This window comes from Grus americana, chromosome 11 (genome assembly GCF_028858705.1).
Source record: "Grus americana isolate bGruAme1 chromosome 11, bGruAme1.mat, whole genome shotgun sequence".
NCBI lineage: Eukaryota > Metazoa > Chordata > Aves > Gruiformes > Gruidae > Grus > Grus americana.
The window spans coordinates 22,273,060-22,300,894 of record NC_072862.1 but is presented as its reverse complement, the minus strand read 5'-3'; the positions used below and the strand labels follow the sequence as shown (position 1 = coordinate 22,300,894).

General features: G+C 38.5%; 2 protein-coding genes across 4 annotated transcripts in view; one reads left to right on the top strand and one right to left on the bottom strand.

Annotated features, from left to right (window-relative positions):
* The window catches only part of CFAP92 (cilia and flagella associated protein 92 (putative)), a 136,436-nt gene that overhangs the window by 57,841 nt on the left and 50,760 nt on the right, over positions 1-27,835 (bottom strand). The window contains exon 2 of the mRNA XM_054837625.1: positions 27,395-27,485. The gene's annotated coding sequence lies outside the window, so the exon portion shown is untranslated. The remainder of the gene's footprint in view (positions 1-27,394; positions 27,486-27,835) is intronic.
* The window catches only part of EFCC1 (EF-hand and coiled-coil domain containing 1), a 53,513-nt gene that overhangs the window by 12,489 nt on the left and 13,189 nt on the right, over positions 1-27,835 (top strand). For all 3 annotated transcript variants that reach the window (XM_054837632.1, XM_054837631.1, XM_054837629.1), the window contains exon 3: positions 25,542-25,687. In XM_054837632.1, the coding sequence (XP_054693607.1) occupies positions 25,542-25,687 (146 nt within the window). The remainder of the gene's footprint in view (positions 1-25,541; positions 25,688-27,835) is intronic.

The following is a 27,835-nucleotide window of genomic DNA, read 5'->3' as shown; positions in this document are numbered from 1 at the left end:
TTCGCATAACATAAAAGTATCTGGAACTGCATATGGTGAGGTCAGCCAAGTTTAAAGCAGAGCGTTGTCAGGTTTAAGCTGAGCTCCGAGCATAGTATTTTCACACTCCTGGAGCTGGTAGGTCTAAGTAGCACTCTGCTTGGCAGAAAATTACACAAGGCAGAAATAAGAGCAAGCAAAGCAAAGCCAACGCTTATGAAAACTGCAGAAAAGTAGGTTATGCTACTTGTGTCAGCTTATGCTATTTGTGGCAGCAAATATCCAAAGGTGGGATTTCCAACAGTATACATGCACCTAGGGGTACACCTGTACTTTGTGGTGCATCAGCAGCTGACTCCCAGCGAGCCCCTCTGGAGCTGAGGGCAGTGCAGCTGCATCAGCACAACATCCGAGCAGCCCACATCTCCACATGCTGCAGAGCTGCACAGCACAAACACCAGCTGTTTGGAATTAATTTGGGTGATTTTATACTGCACAACATAAGCATAGCCTTTAAAGGATAGGTCTCACAGATATTTTCTGCTGCAGAACAGAATCAAGGAGGCTGTTGACAGTGGTTTAATTCCAGTGGCCTATAAGATCTGGCATGAACGAGGTAAACAGATGAACCGCTCTCACTTACAGTGACTGCTCCAATTTAATTTAGACCCAGGCAAAGTACTCAGTAATGAATGTACATAGCTCTGCTTAATTTCCAATACTATCCACAGTCCCCAGGGACAATTCCTTTAGCAGAGGAAAAAAGAATAAGAAAACAACCAAAAAAAAAAAAAAGAATGCTCTTAGCTTATATTGTCAGAAAGTCTGTGTATCTCTGTTTTGCCGGAGCCCCAGCTGCGATGGGCCTGGTTTTGCAGAAGTCTGGCTGCAAAATATTACCACCACTGGCAGGATATTCCTGGGTGAATGCACTGACTTTGAATGAAAGACCTTTCAGTGTAGCCAGGGGGTTGATATCTTTCAGAAAAGTTATGATTAATCTCTCTACAGCAGAATTATACACTGCGTCTATTCTTGTGCTGTCAGTCTTGCACTTGCTACTTTTTCTCCCCCTCCTGTTGTTCCCTACCTGCTTTGCTCTCTTTGGTCTGGGGTTTTTTGTTCCTCATGATTTATGGTTTCTGAATGATGCTTCAAATGCATTTAAAAATAGGAAGCTTTCAAAAGTACGTAATTTTAAACCTTTTTTAGGTAAATACTATGCAGCATATGAATGATCTAAGCTCTGAATTCACATCAAATAATTATGATTAAAGATCTAAAATCCTGAGAGTTTTGAGGTGTTTAGACCTGGACTTTTTATAAATCAGAGAAACTGTCAATCCCTAAGGCTTGGCACTTGTGAAGTACTAAAGGTTATTTATACTTAAATTGCAGTGCTGCAGCCTTATCATTTAAGTCTCTGCTTCTGCAAGCAGCACTGTCTTGCATCAAACAAGTCTTTTCTTCTAGTTAGGATACGGGTTACTTATAATCTAAATTACCTCTTTATTAAATGATGGCGGTTTTAGAACAGAAGATTATTAATGCTGGAAAGGTAGCAATTATTTCTTCCTCTTCCAAGCAAAGCGAGCTTTTCTTTGGCAGGCTCCCATGGACTAGCTAAATTAACGGAGCTCTGTTTCATGAACGAGCATGACGCATGGTATAGAAGTCACCAGGAAGTAATCGATGCTTTGCTGTCTTGTGTACTCAAGTCAAAACTTTTAATTCTATTAATCTGCATTTACCTGTCATTATGTACAGGAAACAAACAGAAAATAGCCCCTAAACAAAGCAGTGACTCCATAGGCAGAGCCCACAAAAGACACCCAGAGCCCTTCAGTTTATCTAGTCAGCCCCTGGAAGGCAGAGCCAAACTGGCAATTTCTTCCCTTCATGTGGCTCTGTAAAGAAAGAAAAGGCCACGGTGAACAGGAGCCGGGAAAGAAAGAGCAGTGCTGCTCATTACTGTGAAAAAGGAGCTGTCAAAGCATCACCTTCTTTCATCCTTCCTCCCTTGCCAGCGTTTTTTTTGACCCAGGGAATGGAAGCTTATATCAAACAGTCGGAATGAACGATGAAACTGCATAGTTCATACAAAACAAAGCAAGAGGCTGTTGAGAGAGGTAAAAAGGGGGCCCATCCGAAGGCAGCAGACAGCACTCAGCTGATGGTTTCCTTGATTTCATTACAACAGGCTGGTGCTTGAACAGCCACGGTGGGATGACAGACCCCCTTCCTTGTACGTCTGTAGGCACAGCCTCTCAGGTTCCTGCGTGCATCAAGTGACCTGTAAGCGTGGATATTCCTCTTTGGTCAAAGGGAACAGGGTTAATAGGACTACCAGCGTAATGAAGATCTGAACTATCATCAGTCAGGCTTCAGAAGGGTCAAAGTACCGGTTCAAAATAAAGTTTTAGTACTGGCACCAAGTATTGCCAACTTTTAAGTTCTGTGTTGGTGGGAGAATGGTATAACAGCTCACAATAGGCGAGATGAATGTGAACTGGGAGAGCTGTTGAAATACGGAAAGAAAACCATGTACTGTATGGCTTTTGAAAGCAGACTTATGAATTATCCATCAATACAACATGCAGAGGCCCGAGTTCACTTTCGGGTGTTTATTATTTTTGGTAAAGTTAAGCAAACCAATGCTTTTGAATGCTTGTTTTGTGTTTTAACCAAGCTTCAAATGAAGCAACTTTTCAAAGACAGAACTCCTTCCAGAACCCTGGGAACATACACTGCTTTGCGATGATTACAAAAATGCTAGATTTCTTCCATCACTTCATAAATGAAACTGTAAAACCATGATCTGGCCCAGAATATAATGTCCAGAGTGCCGTGTCAGAGGTGAGTGCTGTAAAACAGGTGCAACAAAACTTTATGTGGCTTAGATTGCGTATCTTTAAAGGGCTTCCCCCCCCCAATTAAACAAATGCATACTGCATGCATCATTAATGTACTTAGTGGATGATATACATTACAGATTTTGTATTTTTAACAGATTAACATGTGTTAAAAGAAAGGGTACCCTGTCGTACATTAAAAACCATGATATATCAAGTCTTTCTCATTAAAAACACTGCAAAAGATATGATAGTTCAGAGATGAGTCTGAATTAATCTCTGGAATTAAAAGCAGTAAAGTTTCACCTCAGTAATGTGATACGTGTCTCAACTCAAAGTGCATTTGAATCACAAAGCTTGGATTCAGATCAGAATATCCACTGTCTGAGAGGGAGCTGGATATGTAACTGGAGTTTTATCCTAATTCTAACTATGACTGGTAGTCTGCCTTAGTACTTGAAAACATGTTTTGTTTGGTCCGTATTCTAGTTGGAGAAATATGCTTTATATCACATGGCAAGAAAAGCTACAATAATGCGATTATAATTTTATTTTTAGAGAAAATGATGAGAATAAAAATTTTAAAATTACTCCATTAGTCAAGATGTTAAAAACTGCGAAGGCAGGCGATACCTACTGTCTTAATGAAAACTGGTACACTTTGGGTGGGAAAACCCAAAACTAAACAATGCCAAACAGCAGTTCCAGCTTCAGTGGAGCAGATACAGTGAGGGACTCTGAGCTTATTATAACTGCTCAGGAATTAAATCTTTGAGCTTTATAATTCTAGGAATGTATCTGTTCAGTTGTCGAGTTGCAGTGAGGAAAGCAAATATTATATTAAAACTTATTAGGAAAGGAATAGAGAACAATACAAAGAAAACAATTACACGCATTGATAGAACATCTGTATCAGAAAAAAAGGAAATTATGATTCTTCCACCTAAACCAGAATAAAACTGGAAAAGGCAACAAGTGTGAAAATAAAAGGCATGGAAACTGCCTTTTTTAGTCACTATTTTAGGGACTTGCAGATGTGGAAAAGAGGTAGCTGAGGAAAGATGTGAAAAAGATCTATAAAATTTTCATCAAGAACAAGAAGATGAATAGGGAAGAATTTTTCAGTCTCTTCCAATGCAAGAACTATGAGTCATCGCATGAAAGCAGGAGGCAGGTTCAAAGCAGACAAAACTAAAGTGGTTCTTACTCAGCAGGTAAAGCAAGCTGCAGAGTACCTTCCTGCAAGATGCTTAGCTTGATGAAAGGTTACACAGATTTAAAAAGCAACTAAAATACAGATTTAAAACAAACAAACAACCCTTAGCAGGTATTAAATAGAAAGATGACATCTCTATCTGAGTCACCAAGTAAATCTACATGCATACTGCAGAGTCAAAGGCCAGGGAAGGACTAAGGTACACAATAGGGTACGTGAATATCAGGGGAAATGCATGTATAAGTATTCTCCTTGAGCTTTTAATATACATAAAATGACAAAATATAGTTCAATTTTTGAAGTGTCTCTAACATTACCTTACCTTCATGTGCAGAAACCCTAGGTTATTGCTCTGAGAATCAAGCTTACTTCATGCACCTACAATTTAAGAGGACCCATGTCTAAGCTTAGCCCTGACTCAGACTTAAGAGTGTGGCTTTGGAAGAATCATTGGTGTTTTTCCTTCACATCAATTTCCCCATCTAAAAAGTTTAGATTGTAATGACCACAGAAGTAGGCAGCTATTACCCTTACCCACCTCATTTAATGGTTCTACAATTACCTTTAAGATAGGCAAAGATGAACTGCAAGCCTCCAGATGCTGTTTAATTCTTTGTGCATCTAAATGAGAGGTGATGAAGTACTGTTGCTACAAACTGTCACTGATACCTGGAGATTTGCAGGATTTAGAATGGATGAACTATTACTCTGGTAAGAAGAATTTCTGAGTTCTAGTTGTAAATATTAGCTAGAATTTTGGAAAAATCTCTGAACCCTCTATTTCAGCGTGAGCACCAAACTCTGACTCTCAGCTTTAGATGAAATTTCCTGTTGGCAACTACTCACAGGATTTCTTGCACACTCCTCAGAAGCATCTGCTTGTGAGACATAATGAGTTGGACACAGGATTAGATAGTTGAAGAGTCCAACCAAAATCTAGCATGACAAAACCCTGCACAAGTCCCCGCCTTTAGGTCATGCTTTCACATTCTAGACTCTGCTTGATGGATGCCTATTGTCCAGTCTCAAATCACTTAATTCATTTCCGTTCAAATCACAGAAGTTCCCCGCTGAGCTGGAAACCAGCACACACTATTCAATGTAGATGTCAGGTTTTGTGTAAGAGACAGCCATACCAATATTGCAAAGATTCTTTTTATCCATTCATGCCTACAGCAATATTTAACCTGAAAAGCTAGGCTTAGAGTTTCTGACGTGCTGGGACAGCAAATATTTTCCTACATAACTGAAAAAGATCATTTGTAAGAGTGTTGGCCCAGTGGTTATCAACACAGGCTGAGATTTGGGGGCAAGCAGAGCATTTTAAAATACTGTATGTTTATCAGAAATAAAATTTACTTTTACATTTATTTGGCCTTCATGCTGTTTGCAGCTGTCTGTCGCTGACATAGGGTGGTATTTCTCTGTTCACATTTTCTCACTTTGCTCCAAGTTGCTTGGTATGTGCATATATATATATGCAATATTAAAGATTCTGTTCAATACTTTAGAGGGCTGTGTGATACCTTACATTCACCATGCATATACAAGTGCCTCACCTGTATCTGCCCATAAATGCATGTCTAACTTGGTTTCTCACACTCTGTCGGGGCTGTCAGGGAGACAAAGTAGCATTCTATAACCCTGGAGAGAAGGATTTTTCTCATTTCTAGTCCAGGTAGTCCTGAGATAGAAATACAACATTATATCTCATTGAGAAGAGGAATGAAGAGGTTCTAAAATGTATTAACAGGGAATCCGCTTTTCCTTTAAAACCCCTACAAGGGTATAGCCTGACTATACAAATGGAAGAGAATCAGACCAAAATAACCTTTGTGTTTTACAGGACAGCTAAGTAGATTACATGAATCAAATTATTAACTATATGGCACACATTCAGACCACTTGCGTTATTCACTTAATATTCATGAGTGAAGCAGTCATTCCAAACTCAGACCAACAGCATTGCTTAGGAATACAAAGAATTTGATTTGAAGTAGTACTGCTGCTCCCATAGCAGTAGGCTTTTATTAATAAATATACTATGACCACTCAAATTGTACCATTAGACTTATTTCAACCATTGTAACTATTCATGTCACCAGAATAATAACTATTCTCTTTTAAATGGTAAGATGAGAAAGTAACTTTGCGTAATAGATCTTATTACTTTGTTCTGTGCAAATGTGGCCAAGGACTTACGTATATTTGGAACTCTGACATTAATGTTTGTTATTTCAGAAATCTTTTATTAGAGGTTACTGTGTATTTGCCAGAATGGAAGACATAAGATACGGGCCGTATCCTGAATATTTCAGTCCTAGATTAATGTATATGTGATAGAGGAGCATGATGGAATTGCCTGTTTAGATTATTAAGGAAAACCTTATTTAAAATCTATTCACGTCAATGTATGTCTTGCAGAAGACTGCATGCTATGAATTCTAGAGAACTCCATCATGAATATCAAATACAGACAATTTAAAAAGCAAACAATAATTTAGAAGAGTTACACTTGGACTGGATGATCGCTGTAGGTTCTTTCCAACTGAATTAGTCTATTCTACAGGGAGAATTCATCAGTTTTCTAAACACTGCATTGTAGGTTTCCCCTTCAGGAAATTTAATTTTTAAAAAGAAACCATGTTTTATCAGATTACAAAGTTGCAGGTCTAATCCACACAGAGTTTTCTTTTATGGATTGTTTCATGCTTTTAACTTAGGGAACTTTTTTTCTGTTGTTATAGGTGCTGTGCTTGCAAATAAGTATACATACATAACAGTACGTGCTGCTCTACTAAAACTTACGTAAAACCTACCAAAACCATATATATGATGCTAAAATCAATCTCTCGAGCACTTTTTCATTGGCCACAGACCCACAGGGAACAAAAAAGCATTTAATTAAAATAACCTAAATTTGGATCCAGAGTCGTTGCTCAGGAAATGAACCCATGCTCTAGATGAGATTGGTCTGATGGCAGCTTGAGATCTGTACTGGCATTACACTTGAAGTTTGTAAGGTTTTTATTTCAGTTTTATACATCTTGTAAAAGAAAATTCAAATATGTTGCCTCAAAATGATGTTACTTTGATTTCAGCATTTCTTACATAAGGTTAGAAAATCTCTTTGAGAACATCAGGTATAGTTTGGAGAGGCGCTAAACATCCCCAGGTCCTGCTGATACTCGCAGCCCACTGACAGTAGAAAGAATGAGTATATCTCACCTCTCTGTCAACCACATCAGCCCTAGGAAGTGAGGCAATCCAAACGGTTCCACAGAAGATGCAGTTGCTAGAGACAGTACAATCATTATGCTAATTATTTAAAATAAACGAACAAAACCTAAGAATTGTAAAGAATTACAGGCAGTGAATCTTTGGGAGGTTTTTAAGGAGTAGAAAGGTAGTATCTTTCAAGCTGGTATCTCATGAATGCATTAAGATTTTTCAGCTTATGTTTTCTTCTGTAATAACACAGTGACGTGAGAAGCCAGTAGCTAGAGCAGCACTGAACAGGGCAGCACCATAACTATACTGCAAAATACAGCTTTCCTCATAGAAAACCAACAAAACTTGTCAACTAATCTCACCCTTAGGAAAAAAAAAAAAAAGGCTATTCTGCAAGCAATGCTTTGCTCAGATACAGTCTTTCCAATTCAGCAGGACCATTGCAATGGACAGAGCTTGGAAACAGCAAACGTGATTCCTTTCTCAAATCCCCTACGAGGCCTTTGGGGCCTTCCGATGCACTGTACATAAGCATAGTCTGGTTTTATTATACTGCAAGAAGTGGAGGTGGTCTGTCTGCTCGGCACGAATTACTGCCAGCTGTTTGTCTACTGCTGTGGAGTCCCTTAAAGAAAGAGGCTCTAACCCACGGCAGGCTCATTTTTCAGTGTGCAGAGAGCCAACATTGAGAGAAAACGGGCACTCTGCACAACTTAACCACAACAGTATCGTTCTCAGTGGGGAGGAATAACACTGTAAAAATTAATGATATGGTGCTGTGAGATTGTGAAACTGTTTAAATACTCAGATAAGCTTTTACACGTCTATAAGGATAAGCTTTAATACGTCCATTAAAACACTAGAGAAGTCCATATGCACACTCCATGCGTGTAAATTGCAAAATGCCCATTACTGGAACCTGGGAAGATTGCTCTAGACTTCCTCCGGGCCTGTATTTCTTTGTTGAAGCATCCACCGTAGCTCCCTGTCAGAGACAGGGCAGCGGGCAAGGTGAAACTCTAAGCATAGTGTGGTTGTTCCCAAGTTCTTATCCTCTTACATCCATTTAAAGATCAACACACTCTTGTAAGCTTTACATTTTGTTTGGATTTCTCTAACTTGTTATTATATGGAATGGTGGTGTAACATGAATCATACTCAAATCAGGCTGTGAGTCATTTAAATCGAGCCACTGATATCATTTTCATGATATCAAATTTGGGTTCTACACGATGAAGCTCCAAGTTGTGGGCTTATCTCTGTTTAAGATGGTACAAAATTTGATTACCATTTTTATTACAGGAGCAACTGAAAATCCCAATAACAACTGGCTCCTCATTCAACTTTTTATAAACATCCTCTGCTTCAAGTCACTTCCAAAATTCAAATCAGTCCTTCAGAAAACTGTCTTTGCTATTTCAGAATGCAATATAAACCATGCCAGGGTCCATGTCACATCATTCTGGGGTTCTCTGGAAACATTTGATCACTTGATTTAACTTTCACACAAGCTTGTGTGTGCTCAGTGGATAGGACAGTGGGCAGACAAACAAGGATACGTTTGCTATGAATGTGTCCACGAATACTCTAAATGTGCAAGTTTAGGGAGTGGTTACATCACATTACAGTCATGTCTTTGGGTTTAGAATTGTACAAGGAAATCCTCAGTCCTTCTGCAGCTTCGGCTAGCTTTTTGGTTTGGGGGGGCTGCTTTGGTGTTTTTGCATAGGCAACGTGAAATACAGGAAAACAATACGTTGCTTTGAAGTAGTAGCACTAGCAGAATGGAGATAAAACTCTATTTGATCTCCCAGGTTTTGAGCCAAAAGAATATGATAGCAGCAGAATTCAAGCACAGATATATCAGCTCCCCCTTTGAGTTATCAAGGAAGTCACACTGATGTTAGCATAAGTCCCATAAATCCTGTCCACACCAGTAGCACACATCCCTCAGACTAGGGTGTACTGGCACAACCTCGTTATTTCACAGACAAGTGTCACTGCGGACTCTCTTCCCCAGTTTTGCAAACAAGTACAGTTAGTTGCAGAAGTAACAGACCCCAGAATTTCAAATGTGATGGGTATGGCTCTGCTGAGTTACCAGATAAGTACTGGGAAGGTAAGATACAGTGAACAATAGTCCAATTGTCTCTGTCTATAAACACGAGTTAGTCACAATCAACAGTGTGACATGCCCAAAGCAGAGATGTTAAACAAGCAGCTCTTATTTCAACAGCCCAGCTATCCGAGTCCTACATCTAGGAATCATTTGCAACAGGAAAGTTATAATATACATTCAACTGAATAAAAGTAGACTGTCAATATCAACTTGCACATGGCCAGACAAAACTATTTCCTAGCATCTTGCACGGTGTAGGTTGGAAAATACAGCAACTTTTCCACAGATTCAAATTGCCTGGACCTGATTAAAAGGCTGCATACAAGAAACTCTTTGGAAATAAGGGAGGGCATTGAAGTTCTGCCGTAGGTGAAGATTTGCTAAGCTCTTTACTAAACAGTAATGATAGGTTACTCTGAAGTAACCTTTGATCCTGCTTGGCCTTTCTAAGAACTGAAGTAAACAGTGGTCTTAATAGATACTGGGAACTTGCATGCATGCATGCCATTATGTCTCTCCTACACCGCTGTGCACCCAAGAGCCTAAATCCCCCATTATTCTGGTAAGTGTATTTAAATAACAATTTTTAAAGCTGCTGCCAGAAATCTCACCACATGATATTCTCTGTCATCACCAGTATAGACACCTGAAGGCTCCTTGAGGCAGTTGCACATGACGTGGTTTTAAAGTCATCTGAAATAGATCTGCATGTGATATACCCTTTCTTTCTGTCACTAATGATGTGTTTGGGTTTTAACTGGAGATCTGGGAACGATCTGGCATTTTAAACAAATGCCTCTGCTAGAAAATGAAATTTATGCACCAGTTCTTCTTTTAGCAGCTTAGACCCTTCATCAAATCTGGAGCCTGTCGTTTCTCCAACAAGCATTAATAGTGGCCCTTACATCTGAAACTAAGGTCATTTCTATTCCCAGTAGAATGGGGACCTGAAAATAAGCAGTATTTATCCTAAATATCCCAGTTCTGGCCACGATGAATGCAATTCAATGAGCCTTTGCTAATGCAAACCAGCCTTCTGCATGCTCATGGGATACTGTCATTAATCCTTCGAGGACATAAATCTACAGCTGGCTTAGTTTACTGCCAGCATCTTTTTTTAATGACCCTCCAGATATATGACATTTAATGTACTCATGCCTGGTTTCAAGGAATTTACAATCAAAAATGCAGGCAGAGCACGCCAAATCCTACCTTAGCTGTTGTTGCCAGCCTAATCACTATAGTGTATAAAAATTCACTGAGGACTATTAAGAGTGTCTCTCAGTTACTGAATAACATGGCACACTACAGAGCAGCAAACAATCGTGATGAAAGATTGTGGCAAGTAATGAGTACAATCAAGATCATTTAAAGAGCAATAACTGATGGTTTGGAGGGGGATGAGATCTCTGCTGATAAGTTTCGGGTTTAACGATTCAACGGTGTTGCAGTTTGCACAGATTATATTGATTTGTTTCCCCCCATTTAGTTGCTTATAGTATCTATAGAAAACAAAATCAAGAAAAATCTACATTCATTACAAAGAGCTACTACTGTTATTTTTAGTCTATCATCTCAGATAAAACAGTATCTTTAGATTCTGTGAGAGACAGAAACAAACTCCACTCTGTTCCAATAGTTTTAACTCAAGCAACAAACAAAACCCAATAAGCTTTATTGTGGGAATAGGCCAAAAGAAACTCAGAAACACTGCAACATACCAGCTCTGTTTCTGCTCTGATTTCAGTGGGACTATTTCAGATCTACAAAGCCTTTTACACTTGCTCTGATGGGAACTTTAAAAAGTAGACTATGCCATGTCTGAAACATTTCCAATGAAATTCTGGTTTGTAGCTAGTATAGCTTTAAAATTAAAACAGCTGCATTGCCAGCCAAGTAGTATGGATAAAATGGGTTTTGGTTTAGATGCTTTTGGATTGTGAGAATTTTGAATTTTTATTTCATATATGTCTTGAAACATAATGTTGTTAATTTCTAAAAACCTGGCAGTAAAACTCAGGAACATATTCTGCATTCATTTTTTATCTATTTCTGTATTAGAAATGAGCACAGAATATATTATCCCTAATGTTCACAAATATGAACAACATACTGTGAAGGCCAAATCCATCTTCTGCCTGATGTGTGGCTTCATTAAATATAGAAAGAGAGAGTAAAACTAGGTTCAAATTTCTTCTTAAGGATTTACAAATTTAAGGGTTTCTTCCTCAAAAGTTGTCATCCCACGTGCTATATCCCCATTTTCTAATGGGCCGCCGCCTCCACCTCCCCAAGCCTACATAGAGTAATAAGCTTCCTCATGCAGCCAGAGTCAACTGGACATTTTCCTTGTGTGACTATACTCGCTTTTAAGGTAGAAAGTTACAAACTTCCCCGCTCCCTTTTCAGTGGTCACAGTAAAAGTTAGAACAATTTGCCCACGACACGTGGAACTTCAGGGGAGTTTGAAGGTGGATCAGAAAGGAACTTCATGTGAAATTTCTAGAATGTTTTCATTAACAAGTATTTCCGCGTGTCAAATTTTGTCAAGTTTTACCCTGTCTTCCTCCTCCTAATACATAAATTTCAGGATTTGAAACTGTATTGTAGAATGTCAGAAAGCCAATGGAAAAGATTAGGTCTGATAATTGGATGCAAGAGGACTGGATCAGCATTAGAAAGTCTGGGATCTCATCCAAGGCTGAGGCAGGTGAGAAGTTTTCCAAAAGAGTTGCCCAGGCCAATAAAATGGAAATAGAAAATATGGTGTAAAAACCTGGTTGCAGAAGTTTAAATATTAGTCACCTACTGTGAACTAAAATGAAAGGCTAAATATAAATACCTGAGGTTTTTAATTCTACTGTAGCTCTATGATGTTAAATTTAATCATTGTTTTTACAGTAAGATAATACAACTGGTATCATCTACTGCTTCAAACAACTGCATTTATTTTAAGACTTCCTCCTAGTGCTATGTTACAGACAACTTCTGAGAACTGCTTCCTGTTTTTCATACAGATTTCCCTCTTTTCCTGTGGAAATCTATTGAGGAAACTCTATGAAAACAAAAGGAAGTATCTGTTCCTAAATACCTGTAAGATTGACCAAAAGAATATTTTACCCACTGCGGGGCTCCTGCACATGATGTGAGTGGCGCTGTGTCCTGCAGTGGTAACCGTGAGCCCCCAAACAAGCTGCATCCAGCTCGGATGCAGCAGGGCTGTCCTTTGATGGAATAACTTAGAGTAATGTTGATTGGGAAAAAATGAATCCCAGTTACCCAACCGCCCTAGTAACAACTTCCATCTGCCCCCCTCTCCTTCACCTCATTTATTAGCTGACTTGAGAGGAACTGTAGGGCTGCACTAGAGTTGGTGATGTCCACGTATGATCAGCCATTATTCAGGGAGTAAGACACAGTAGCACAGAGCTATGTGCGATTAAAAATCTTACCTACGTCGTGTACCTTTTTTAATAACCTAATGTTAGTAAGTTCTGTAATACCTTAAATATACAGCAGCCAAAACAGAATCACTCTCAGAAGTGGTTTTTGCATCACTTGAGTTACCTTTACAGTAGCTCTGATTTGCTTTAGACATCTAAGTTTCTAGACCGTGGAGCTAGAAAATCCAAAACAAAAGTAGAAAATGTAATTAATGTATTTCAACATAATTTAGGGTCTGTTTCTGGTTTCTGACAGCCTGCTAGGCTCCACAGAATCTGGATGAAATTTACTCCCCACGTACTGCAGTGCTGCTGGATGGCTCAGTGTTTCAAAGAGAAACTGAGCCGCAGGCATTGTTAAAGGATGGAAGGTGGTTTTGTTTCAATTTTTCATGCCCTTGTTAAATAATCTATATGCAATTTCCAGGGCAGTAACTACTTGCTCAATCAAGTTTTCTGCTTGTTCTTAACTGAACTACATTTTAACTAATGTAGCTTAAAAAAATGTGGGGGGGGCAGGGATGGAGTGAGAGTTATTGTAAGTTACTATTAAAATCTACCTGCTCCTTTGTCCTCCAAAACCAAGTCCTATTATCACTTAGATTACAGTTCTTTCCAAAGGCTCCTGTTAGGATTTCATTGTACCATTGTCCTAATTAACAGGGAACCTCACCCTGGGCAGCTCTGAAGGGTCTATGTAGATGCAGTTTTAGAACATTATCCCAGCCGCACTGTATCAGTGATGGATGAATTACAACAACACGAGGTTTTACTCTTCCTAATAGATGTCATTATTGATCTTGGTTTTATTTGTAATACCTACAAATTTGAAACAGGTTAAGTCATGATTCCCTTACACTGACACAACATAAGTTTATGATAAGTTACATCATTTACATCCTACACCAGCAGTCCTGTGGTCTAAAATGAGAGACACGCACATCTTATAAAAATACATGCATGTGAAGAGGGTATCACAAAACTGGCCTTAATAGTGCAGTAACATCTCAAGAAATGAGAACCCATCAAGATCTGGCCAATAGCCCCTTGGTAACAAGCAACACTGCCCACTGCCAGGGATTCAGCTAATGCCAATATAACCGCAATTACATTTTTAGTCTCTCTCTTTGCTGGCCTGCTGTGTGCCCAAGCTACACTTCTTAAATGTCTTTTAATGTGTGCTTATTCCCATGCTTAACTGTTTTCGCTTCTAGAACGTTGGAATCTCATGTTTTGTTTACTGAAGTCAACTGTAAAACCTGGAGGTTTTATATATACTCATACATTAACCAATGGCCTACGTTTATGGCACCTAGTTTTTCAGAAAGTGAGATAAACAACTTAGTCATACCTTTTTTTCCTCCAGTAAATATTTGTATTAATTTATGTTGACTTTCTACAAATCTTCAATGATGTTGCATATGGCCACCCTGCAAATTCCAGGTGATTCTAACAGATAGAAGAGGGTGCTTTTCCCAGGGGAGTACTAAAGATTGCCTAAGCCCCAGATGAGTCACAATTTTATGTTACTGATCATGGAAATGAATACAGTATGATCCTATTACAGAAACGGAAAAATGGCTTATAAAGAAAAGCTTGAGAAAAGCTATTAAATGAACTGGTATAAAACATAACCCAAACTTGGATCAAGTCCATTATTTGAAAATGGTAATACTGAAATCTTTGTAAAAAGTTTAGAGAGGCATGTAACTTCATTTATATAAAGATTGCAACTGATACAATGAAACTGAACTTATTTCAACTGTTTTTATGTCAATGAAACTACGTATTTGGTTAAAATTATGCACTTGCTTAAGTACTCTGTAGTAGTAGTAGGAAAGATACCATGTAAAGTTTAAACTTAGATGAAGTTTAAGCAAATTTGGCAATAAATACAATGCAAACCTGCTTGGACTGAGGTTCATCAGATAAAGAAATTGGAGGTACTGCTGAGACAAGGAGTGGTCTGCCCATGGAGAAAGGAGATGAGGCAGAGCGCTAAATGTAGCGTCAGAAATCGGTTCTTACATGCAGGGAGCAGCTACGTATGGTTATGTTACATTTCTGTCATTGGCTTTTCTACCTCCAAATAACGTTTCTTATTCAAATATATAACCAATAAAAGACTCAATAAAAGCTGCTGTATTTACTGTCAAAATATACCTAGGACCCTAATGAATGCAGGAATACTAGGCAATCTTTTCTGATCTCTGAACTGGCAAATAATGTGAACATTTGGGAAGGAAAGTAATTAATTTGGGATTACTGGAAAGGCAGTATTATTTTTTGCAAGTCACCTGAGAGAATAAGAAAGCAAAGGACAGGCTGCTTTCAGGAAACGTAAAACTATTTCAAAAAAGCATCAGAATAGCAGGCACAGAGCTTAAATATGAAGGAGCTTGCAGAATTATCCAGTATCTAATAGAGAAGTAGCTCTCTCTAAAGATCTAAGGATGTTTTTACAAACATCAGTGAAACAGAAAACACAAGGTATGAGGTAATTGTTGTGCTTGTTTCCTGATACAGGATCTGAGGAACATGGAAGTTGTGACTTCCCCACGTTCACAGCAGACGGTTGCTGGCACTGACACTCCAGGCTCAGGTCTCACAGTAACTCTGCGTTCCCTTTGCACTCAGAGCAATAACCGCAGGACCGCTCTCCTGTGTGGAGCACTCGGGAACTTGGAGGGACCAAACGCCTAGGCAGGCCTTTGTGCAATTGTCCTGTAAGAGCTTTGGAAACATCTGATTTAGATGCAGAAGTTGATGGTTGCAGCCCCTCCTGTAACATATATTAATGTCATATTTTCCCCAATGCTTAGTAAGTGCTGGCCAGAAAGAACTTAGAGCCAGCTTAAGGCGTGACATTGCTGTTAAGAGAGCCATCTTCCTTTTCTGTCACTCCAAATCCATGAGACTCTAAATCTATGAAGTTCCAAGATAAGTCCTGAAGGAATTTACATGCCAGTAAATAGGTACTTTCAGAGTTTATACCACATTTGGTGATATCTGCAGTTTTGCATACATCAAACAGAGGACTGAAAAAACAATGTTTTGTCAGATGTTTTAAGCTCCAAGAGCTGAATTCAGTAGGATCTCCACCCTGCTGATAAGTATTCCCTGACTCTGTTTAGGAAGAACACTTTTCTTTATCTAGGAGACATTAAAAGGATCACTGGACATTTGATCTTTACTGACATGCACTCTAGCACACAGGAGATAACAGAAAGATTCCTTGGGATTAAATAGCACACGTCTACGTGAAGGAATACATGAGAGAGTTTCTTTGTTATACGGGCAATGGCAGAAGGAAATTATCTACAGGACCACAGCTCTACTGCTCTTCTTTATCTCGCTTATATGCTTTATATCAAATATCTTGGTTATAGCTATCAGTGGTTTAGAATTTCATAGTATTTTAGTTATTAGTGTTTGGCTGCAGGCTTTCAAACATCTTTCTGTAAAATACAAGTCAGGATACCAGGAGAGAGAGAATTCTAAGAATAACAGTTTGGAGATGAGGAAGGACAAACAGACTTAGGAGAATACATACGCACAACTCATGCATGTGTAGTTGGGGATGGGGGGGTGTTTTCACATGCCTGTGTTGCTATTCCTTATGGGCTGCACTGAAAGGAGATCACAAAAAAATATCTAGAGAGGGGTTTTGCCAGTGGGACTGTCTGCCTGACTAGAAGCAAAGAGGGCTGGAAATGTTGAGTGAGAACTTGTTCTCACATGAGCTTCAGCCTCATTCAGCTTAACACAAACTCCACTTATACGAAATTAAAATAATTGCTCCAATATGGAAGGGAAACTCAAGAGCAGAGCTCCCTCAGAAGAGGGAGTAATGGATCTACAACTTCCATTGCTATGACTAGGAGGAAAGTTGAATCCAGGTTTTTAACTCAGACTTCTAGAAAATTTGTGCAAGCTTTAGCAAATAGCTTTTGTGCTAATAGTTCAGTCAAGTTTAAACAAATGATACTTATCTTTTTCTAGCTTTATTTAGGTCTGCAGTGTGTGCATCCAAGCTCTAGACTTTCAGTGCACAGATCTGAATTTCTCACTAGCAGGGTGGGGTGTGGCAATAGAGTTCTTTATTCCAGTGGAACATCTGGAAATCATTTCCTTCATTTTGTCACAAAAGAATTCATTAAGGAGCAGGAATATCTGAATGACATAATTCCAAAGTGATGTATGTGTTTCTCCTGGATAGTGCAGTGATTATTAACCATAAAATACCCCACACAGAGCAAAAAGCGGTCTGATTCATCAAGGATATACTCAAGAACTACTGCCATGCAATATAATCCCTTGCTAGGTACAGGATTTATTAAAGCACTATAATTACCTCATCCATTTAGCCTAATTATCAAATGTTATCTTCCATGGAGCAGCCCAAATGACTAATAGTTTATTAATAATGGTAAACTAAAGTTTCAAGGCCAAAAAAGGTTAAGGAAAACACCAAGCAATGAGACTCAGAGATCTTAAGCTGCACTTCAGAGTTGAAAGGAATGTATTCTGTAAGTCACAAAATGAAACCCACCCATGCAGTTTTAATTCAGCTTCCTTATTCATTTATTTGTAATAAATTTAGGTACATAATCAGTGTGTGTATCCCAGCATAAGAGCATTTTTTTTGTACTTAGGTGGGTCTTGTTTAATGCATTGATATTTATCTTAACTGTAAATGTGGCCTTAACTGTTACATTGAAAATGAACAATTAGGTTTTTACTATACTCTTCATCACAGTATAATACACCAGACTAGAAAGATTATAATCAAAATTTTCTGTTAATTTTAGGTGCCTACTCTGACTTCTCTAAATGTGCACAGTATCTAGCATTTCAGAGCAAACCACAGAAATCATAATTTCTGTGATTCCATGCTTCAGCTGCAGTTCTCATGCCCCATAGTCTCAAATTCCATGCCAAAAATAAATAAATCGGGATCCAATTATTATCTGTACACATGTAACACGGCAATTATGTGTAGAAAGCCTAACTAATTTGCCTAGTATTATGCAGGGTCTCTGGCAGAGAGAGAAGTAGAATCTACTTCCTCAAAGCAGCATTAAGTTGCTTTAACAAGGACACTATCCATTCTGTTCCTGTGTGTCTCACCTGACTTGCTACATGTAGCTTCTACAGTAGATGAGAAAGGAACCTTCTGGCAGAAGTTTTCTACTCTCTAAAGCTGTTGTCCATCCACAGAAATCATTCATCCCCTGCCTTGAACGAGGCAAAGGTTACACAGAAAAAACAGACTGCAATTTTACAAATAATAACTATATTGTAGTGCATGTGCTCCAGGGGTTAAGGCAACCTCCTGACATCTTGTAAGTTGAGAACCTTAAAAACCTAAATACACTTAAAACACGAGAACTTGTATCAGGTAGCATCATCATGACATCTGTGTTTTCCACCAAGAGGGTCAGATTCTCTACATTCTCCGCATAGATTTCTGCTCTGAGTTAACTGAGCAACTGACAGCACAGTAAATTATCATCCTCCACGTGGAGCTGCAGTGGGGGTGGGAGGAGAAACTCATTTGTGCATGGTTTTCCCAAACATTTACTGATAGGAGAGTAATGGCAAGACTAAGAACTTGGATAGCATCCACAATTTCATCAGGGAGTGTGTTTGGCCCTTAAGCACTTTTTTCCTGCATATTTCATCTTCTGTCCCTTTATCTGTACCCCAATCCTGTCTCCCTTCTCCATGTTCAAGTCTGCTGTTGCTGTAATTCTCATTCTCACTTTAACCACTGTACCTATTCAGGGTGTAATTCAATCACGTTTCCTTCAGCAGCAAAACCTGATCAAAAGGTCTCTGCACTCACTCGCTCCTGTCGCAGCCCTACATTTTGCCATCCCCTGAAAGATGCAACTCTTAGAGCAAGGCACCAATCCAAATTTTAAACTTCTGTCCAAAAATGAGAGGGCTGAGATATTTTAAACACACTTCATTTCATAAACCCAGTTCATAGCAGCACAAGCACTTGCACAACTCTGACCTTATAGGAGCAGATATGAGAAGAGGCAGAATGGGAGCAAGGTGTTAAACAAGAGAGATGGTGAGGAAGAGGGAGTTTTTCTTCCAAATTCATGGGGAATGCTCCTTCTGGCCTAAAAAGCTCCTCTGGTCTTTCCTATATGTCAAAGCCAGCACTCCCTGTGATAGTGTCCTTGCCAGGGAAAACACTGAGAGTGCAAAAGGGAAAATCTTCCTGCCTCGATTCTTGGTTGTTAGTGCCAGGTTGCCTAACATAAACAGAGATTCACAATTGTTGGCAAAGTGTTATCTGTGTCTTCATGGCCATGGACTGGACCATGTTCAACAACTTCAAAGCTCTAAAAAACAGTCAGTGCTCCAGACAAAGCCTTTTAGAAATGCATTTGCTTCTGTTATGCTTGCTTACCTGAAACCTAAAAGATCAGCCTAAGAAACATTTGGATTGTGAGAAATCCAACCCAAATGGCTTGGGAAAGCAATATGCAATGGAAGATCTTTGCATCTAAATCTTTGAGAATCAAAAACCATCAGGACATCAGGAACACCACTCTGCCACCCTGGAAATGTGTTATTCTAATCTCAGATTTTAAGCAGCAGAGTAACAAGAAAGCAGTTGGCAAATGAACAATAAAGACCTGTACTAAGAGTAGCTAATTTCTGAAAAACAATTTCCCCCCAAACAATCTGAGCTTACAGAAGTTGCTCTTTGGAATGGGATAGGGTGGATGATACAAGGCACGTTTCTACTCTGTAATTTCACTATATCTGCAGAAAGGTTTGTGTTGTCTCAAAAATGCTTGAAATCATCATAGGAAGAACGCTGCACGACAGCAAGGCGTAACTCTGCTACTCTCTGCTCCGTGTGACAGTACCATTGCAAGATTTGCCTGTTTATATACAGTGTGCAGATAGATAGGAAGACTCTGTAAGAAAACATATTGCCATCAGCAAATTATTTTTTTCTAGAGGATGGTGATTTTGGCAAGAAAATTAAAATCATCTAGCCAATAACAGGAAACCTCCCAGAACTCTAACCATATTATAGAAGCTCTTTAACTACAAACTTCTCCTTATTTCAGTAGAAGTCCAAGCTATTTAGTCATATTTATCATAGCTACTAAAAATTCATTTTAAAAAGTTATATTTAATGCTTTACAGATCAAGCAATTTAAAACCTGAGATTAAGCAATCTAAAATCTGAATTGCTCATAGAAAGCTCATTCAGACGATTTCTGTTGAAGAGTTCACAGCTTACAGTACCAACTACAGATGCATTCAGAAAACCTACACAGACACTTCACTCCAGTGTGAAAACATATTTGATCTGAACATTAAATGAAAAGTCAAAAGTAAATTAAAAATATGCACAGCTTCTGAACTCTATAATTCCCTGTAGGGCATAACCCAAAACAGAAACCATTCTGAGTTCCCTGAACTCTGCAGGTTGGGTAAAATAGTACAAAAATAAAAATCACACCTTATTTCGGTTAAAAACCATAAGTTGTGCACTTTTAAAATAAAGTATAGCTTAGTTTATATATCTATACTTAGAGCAATGTACATATTCACACAGCTGTTTGACCTGCTCCATATGCACCTCTAAAAGAGGCTAGTTAAAAGTCTATAAACACAAAGTAATTCCTCAGAGTTATTTTATGATTAGTCAGGAATTATTTAAGTTAAAGATTTGTTGAGTGCCAGAAGCAGGTGGGTTTTGCTGCAGTCCGAAATTTCCGTCACAATAAAGAGAGCCAATTAAAAGCCAATTAGTCATGGACATTACGTTAAGGTCCAGTACTTTGCAAACTCTCCCCTCTTCAATTTTCCTTCTCCCGAGCTGCCCATTATCCTCAGCACAAAGACTTTAAAATGAATGTGGACTGTTTGCCTGTCTCCATGGAAGCCTTGCTGCACCGCACCATACACAAGCGCTTCCCAGGCATCTTCAGCAGTACTTTTTCCTCTGATCTTTGCCCTAAACAAATGTGCTGTTTATTCACTCTTCTTCTCATTTATGAAGACCCATCAGATGCTGTATGAATACTAATAAGAAAAGAATTAAACCTATGTTTACAAATGAGTGAAGATTCCTCCTTTTAGCATTTACCATGACAGTGAAAGCATACCAGTTGGCCTCTTCTGTTATGCTCTTCTTTAAATCCTGAAACCTCTGCCACTTGCAAATTAAGAGTGCAGATTTTGCATTAAAGAAAATAAAAAGCTCCTAGATAGGAAAAAAGTGACCTAGTGGTTAAATCACATGATGAGAAATCAGGAAATCATGGTGTTTCGTTGTTCTACCAAAGAGCAGCACCATGACTCTGTTCATGCCTCTGTCACCTCACTTGAGAACAATGATGAAGTGTTGCGTACTTCAACAGTGAACTAAGGAGCATGAAGCAACGCTAAGAAATTAGACCTTCTGTACTGTTTGGTTCCATCTGCCTTAAAGTCCAAAAAACAGAGAAAATCCAGTCAGAAATCTGAAATATCTCCAAAGTAAATGTAGGATTCTATATCGATGGCAAAATTAAAAGAAGGAAGCAGCTCCTTTCTTCCAATAGACAGCAAAGATTCATTTGTCTCCGTAATGCTATTCTTCTAGTTCTGTACACCATGTCTGATGAGAACCTTCTGCAATCCATCTCATGTTTAGTTTCTAGCTACCGGTTAAAGGAATGGTAAGTTTGCCATTGTGGCTACATGAGCAGCCCCCTTGCCCCTCACAATTCCTGTACAGCCAAGGAGATCTCTAGCTCTGCTTCCTGATCTCTGGCACCAAACTTGGCAGATCATTGCCTTAAACTGGTTTTGGATGATATGAATGAAACCCAGCTGTGTTCACACATCCCTCCTTTGGCAAGACACCCCACCCTTTACCTCTGACACTTGGCTGTTGGGTCTGTCCTATCCCATCATCTTCCCTGGTCGCTACTGGGGACAAACCAGTGCCCAGCATCGCATTACACCGGACTCCTGGCAAGACGTACCAAAACAACAAGTTTCCAGTTTTGTTATTTCCAGTGGATCCTTGACATAATATATTAACTGATCAAATATAAAGTCTCTTGGATTTTTTTTAAACTTCCATATCTACTCATGCTGCTGCTGCTTGCTTCCCCCCCACCCTTTTTATCTGACATTCAAGCTTGTCTGGCCACGTGTTCCTTCACACACATTTAAAATCTGCTCCTTTCCTAAATGCCTTGAAATAATTTCCATGCGTGGCTCTAGAAAATGAGGCTGTACCCTAATCTGTGCTGCCTTTTTATTTAGGGTGTAAGGTACGTTAACTTTGCTATATTTCTTCTGCTGGAGAAACTAAAGCACAATGTGGTTTGATGCAAATGATAAAGCCTGTGCCAGAACCAAGATTTAAATTCTGGAGCACCTGGGTCTGAAAACCCTTGCTCAAAACTTACGTTTCTTTCTAGTTTCCCAGATGAACATCTCCAGAGAAGACATACATGACTGTCTTTAAGCAATATATTGGGCAGAAAAACCTAACACAACATGCTGCCTGTATGGCTCCCTTAATTTCTCCACATTACGAGAGAGTTGACGAAGCCCTCTCAAGAAAATTACTGTGGAATAATCAGAGTTTGTACTTTGTATTTCATCAACTAATTATAAGTTCCCTACAGAGAAGTGAAAGCTGTTATTTAGGTCTGTCTTGAATCTCATCTAAATGGAGGGAGCCTGCTATTCTAACTCCTGAATTTTATGGCAAGGATTGTTTTTTTTTTTTTTTCCACCAAATTTCTTAATGTTCCTGCAAGCTAAATTGAAACCAGGCTGCCAGAGGTAAGAAGTTAGTACCACCAGCAGATCTCCCATTAACATCACAGCATTTACCCTCTTTGGTAGAAATATTTTCATGATACTTGAATATTCTCAATGTTTTATGGGATAAAATCTTAACCAACTTTGAGACCATGATGAATATTCACTGAAATGTCAACATCTCTGTATTATGTGAACTAACTACAGAAATCTCTGAAATCCAAACAGATCAAAGTTATACTGCAGCTCAAAACTAAGAGAACAACCGGCAAAATACCAGCTACAGTCCTCAGGAGATTGTAAATGATTCTTATTAAGTACCAGACCCCCAAATATTTTTGTCTTAAAGTGAAGGAAATTAACACATTTCAGAAAAACAAAACATAACATCTTGTGAAAGCAAATACTACCGTACTCCGCAGTAATTGCCCAGAACACTGAGGCTCTGCGATGCTTCCAGGAGCCCCCATTCTTAATGGCCAAGCTTAATAATGCTTGCTATTTGTGCACTGCTTCATAAGTATTTTTTCCAGAACTAATGAAGCTAAATGACTAGCCAGGCTCCGTTCTGGAGACTGCTGTTTCCCTTGGCTTTACAGGAAATCCAATTGTTGCTAAGCTAAATAATACCATAAATTGCAAATGAAATATGTCCTTAGTTTTTACACAGTCGGCTCTACTCGAGGGAGTAAAAGAAGTGCTGGTTCTTCAGCATGGTTTACCTCAGCTTCTGTCCCTACAGATATCTTGAAATACTGACTTTTGTTGTTGTTAAATTCTCAAGCAACGAGGGAACTAACATTGGTGGGGCTCTTCAGGAACTGACAGCAGCTGTGTTAGATTAAACAAAAGCTCTCTGCGATACTTATCTCTCTAACTTGGCATCAGCTTTTCTATTACTACAGCTAAAGTCCTATTTCTAGCAGTAGTTGAATTTACAGGCAGGAAGTATTTAGAAGATTTGTGCAAAAAGATCATGTTATACAACTTCTTTTAGCAGGACCAATTTGCTAAGTGTTTTCACTCCCGCTTTTTGTTGATGAATATTTAATGTGTTAAGTACAAGGAATATTCAATATTCACCCGACCAAAACTAATCTTAGGAAGAATTTGGAGGGAACTTAATTTACTATAAAACTCCTAAATTTGGTTTGCTTTCTTCTGCATAGAGATTCTTTGTGAACTACATGACAGCTCCAACTGGGAAAAGTATAACCATGTTGTTTTATGGTCCAAATAGGAAAATATCCTGATGCAACCACTGACAGACAGTAAACAGTTTTCTAAATAGTAAAAAGGAAGCAATGAAAGTGTGCTCTGTAGGAAATGTATAGTATCACATTACACAACGCACACAAGCTTGTAATGGTCTGGTCTTGCTGTTCATTTAGCTCCATGCCCGAGAGCTAGCTTATTTCTACCTTGGAGAATATTTGATATAAACTTTACACATGTGGACTGATAATGCCAAATTTCCATTTATCCAATGTAACTGAGTTTCTTATTACATTATAAGAGCCTAATTTCTTAAATTCTTCATAGCTCTGACTTCAGTAATATTTTGTGGAATTAAGTTACATACTATGTATGCAAGATTCCTAAAATAAAATCAGTCTTATGCATTGCCTTTCAGTTTCATGGACTCTATTTACTGTTTTGCATGTAAATAGGAATGTCTGAATTAATTTCCTTTGTCAACTATTTTTGCATACCTCCATTGTATTTCCTCTTAAATAGTGATACCTTCTTTCAGTACATCCCTATGAAACGGCAGGTAGCAGAGCCAAACTGAACCAAACCAAACATACGCCAATGAAAAGAGAGTAGTAATTCCAATGGATTCATCACAACTGTCATTTCACATTCCATTCCCATTCTTTCCAAACTGTAATATATTATTAGATTGTTAAAAAATAAGTCTATGTTATTAGATTTGTTAAAATTTGTTTCATGTACAGTAAAAGTTTACATTTTTCTACAAACAATGACTTGTACTGTCTTACATGCCTGGGTAAGAATATTTTCCATTCAACTACGTGTAATTATATTCTGGACTTTTCCTCTACCTTGAATTTCCTTGAAGGTACTCCCGCAGTGCTGTCCATTGAGCTAACTCCAAGTTCCTCAGTCTGAACAATCATTGTCCTTCACTGAATTAATATTACCTGTTTTCAAAATATATTTCGTTGGCAAGTTTAAGGTATTCATCAGTTACATTATTTGCTGTGTACCATCCCTTGAAAGCAGTTTCCTTTAAAACAGAGATGTGATATCCTCTACATTCCACTCAGAAAAAGACACAATTTCAGATGAGATAGTCAGCGATTCAGAAACCCATTGCTGAGATGCTTCTTACCTATAACTCACTGCATCACTCTGTTTATGTATCATTCTTCTTGACTTTTCAGTCTCTGATGTTGCTTTATCTCCAGTACTCAGAAGACTTAGACCAAAACTGCCTGACATTTCTAAGTCAGAGTGCCAGCCCAAGTGACCAGGTGCAAGACCTGCTACCCTAGCTATGGTGTCATCATGCCCATGGTAAAAATGAAGCATGCACTGTCATATCACTGTCAGTGGAGAAAGGAGAGTTTATGGCCCGACTAGACTGTGTCCACATATAGTTTCTCTGACCTGAACTAAAAGCTGTAAGTAATGTGTAGTTCTTATTATCTAAAGGACAGCTGCAATCTACCTTCCTTTGATTCTTAGTGAAGCAACTGGACACAGCCCTCGGGGGTTCAATTTCACAGGTACTGAAGGTGGATACCCCTGTTCTTCTACAGAAAGTCTGAACAATTTCATTCCACCCAAGTCATTCGTGTGCCATGCTGTGCACAGATATCTTGGTTTTCGGATTTCTTACAAGCCCACTTGACTTTGCCCTTCTTCTCCAGATCGGACATTGTGGTATCTCCACTTCCCTCAAGCGGCAGCCCAGAGCAGAAAGAGGGAGCAGCCTTACCGGATGGAAGATGCTGCCTGCCTGTTGTGCAACAAGACCGACGATCTCCCACGGGTGGAGCTGGGATTTCTGAGAACGGTATCAAACCCAGTACCCAACTACTTTATTTCCTCACTGATTTGTAAGATCTTCAACAGAAAAACTAATATAGATATTAAACCATGAAAGCCACAAACAAATCCTAATGAATATTGAAATCCTAGACCTAAATAAAAGGTAATAGCCCAGCTTTCTACTTCCCACTCCCCACATAATTTTATGTTTAATGAAAGACTGAACAAGTCACTTAGAGCTATGATTTAAAACTGCTTTTTTCCATATGATTCACCTCACCAAAACCTTTTTCCTGGCTTAGAGTATGAAGTTTTCATTTCTTTGTAATTGAAACTCAGAACTTCAGCTAAAATCATTTACAAGGAAATCAATTGCAGTTAATATTCTGTACAGTCACACTCTTTGGAAACATCCTGGCCACTTCAGTAACTCTGAAAAGGTCCAACCTGTTTAGTACACGTAACGCTAACTACCACCACAACATTACATGCTTCACTCCTGGGACCACATGAAGCATTCTTTGAAAGTCTTCTAGTTTGCCAAGGCTGGCTCTTGGTGTCAGGAACCTCGACTAGGCTTTTGTAGAGCAGACAGCTACAAGGGCTTTCAAAGAGATGGCAATTTCAGCAGGTGTGGGTCATCATTTAGCTGCTGTAATGATGAGACACATTTATGATACGTTCACATGCCAAGACAACAGCCAGCGCGAAGTTTGGCAAGTTGTTTGACTTATCTTCAGTGATTATTTTTAACACATCTAGTTCAAAGAAGACAAAACCACTTCTCTGAAATTAACTGTAAGTAATAAGGTATCTTTACTGCAGACTGAAAAGCTGTATGTACCAACAAAAAATTAGATTTTAGGTATGTATTGAATAGAGCTGGCAAGCAGCTGCCCAGGAAAGCTAAAAATAATGATATGTAAATACAATTAACATTGTAGCATGTTCTCCATGTGGTTAGACTTACAAAGTAAAATCTGCTTTTACAAATATTTTTATCAAATCAGATGTTTTGCCACCTCAAAGACAGTTCCCATGTCTAACCTACACTACCCATATTTCAAGTACAAACAGCTTTTTAGCAAAAGCTTTTCAAGCAAATAAATTGTGGGTTTATAGCTTTAAAAATGTGAAAAAGTGTTCCACCAAATAAAAAATAGATTACTAAGGCAGAAAAATAACTCAAAGTTGAACAAATAAAAGAATTGTGTTAACATCTGGGATAAATCTAGATATACTAAGTAAATAAAAATTATAAATAATTCTGCATCTAGATTTATATATACTTTAATAAATACTAATTTCTTAGAGAAGAGCACTCGCATCAATGGAATTTATAAAGTTATTCTACATTAGCTGGTTTACAAATTAATGCCTAAATATCACAATAATAAAGTGCTCTGAGATTCTACTAACAGAATATAGAAGAATTTTAATAAAATACTGGCTTTATGTTAAAGATAGATGCATAAGAAATTTTGCTTTTCCTCTCTGTTTTCTGGTCCTGCTAATCACAGCCTACAAAGGAGATGGAAAGGTCTCTTTTGCATACACATTCAGTTGGAGCAGAGGACATTCCCATGGGGGGGAGGAAGGCATTGCGAGTGTCTTGAATATCTTAGCATAAAGACAGCTTGAGATGCACATGTTTTCTCCTCCATTTTTAAAACCCCTAATCTGAGTGTCTGCTATACCAGATGCTGCAATTAATTTACTGGATTAAACATACCAGTTTGAAGCTCTTCAAGGAATCTATAGTGTTGGGCGATCAGTTCTCATGGCTGCCACAACTGTAAACTCTGACCATTCCCTCTGAACTCCTGTGGCAAGGAAATAAATTATGATAGAAGTAGTTCACTACTAATGTATCACAGATTGAATTTTTTTTTGTTCTGGCAGTGCACAGCCTCACGAAAAGAAAGCCCTGCTAATAAATTAGTTTGTACAGTATAAGGATTGCCATGAAAATGCAGACATTCATTCTCTAAATAAGGAGCAATACTGCATGCAACTAAGCTTTGTTCCTGCTTAGGCAATAAATTATTGAACATGATAACCTATAAATTAGGCACATTGAATGCTACTACAATGAAAATTGCATTAACAAACATATGCCGACTGTTAATGAAAAGAAAAAAAACACCAAAACAAAACACCACACCAAAAAACA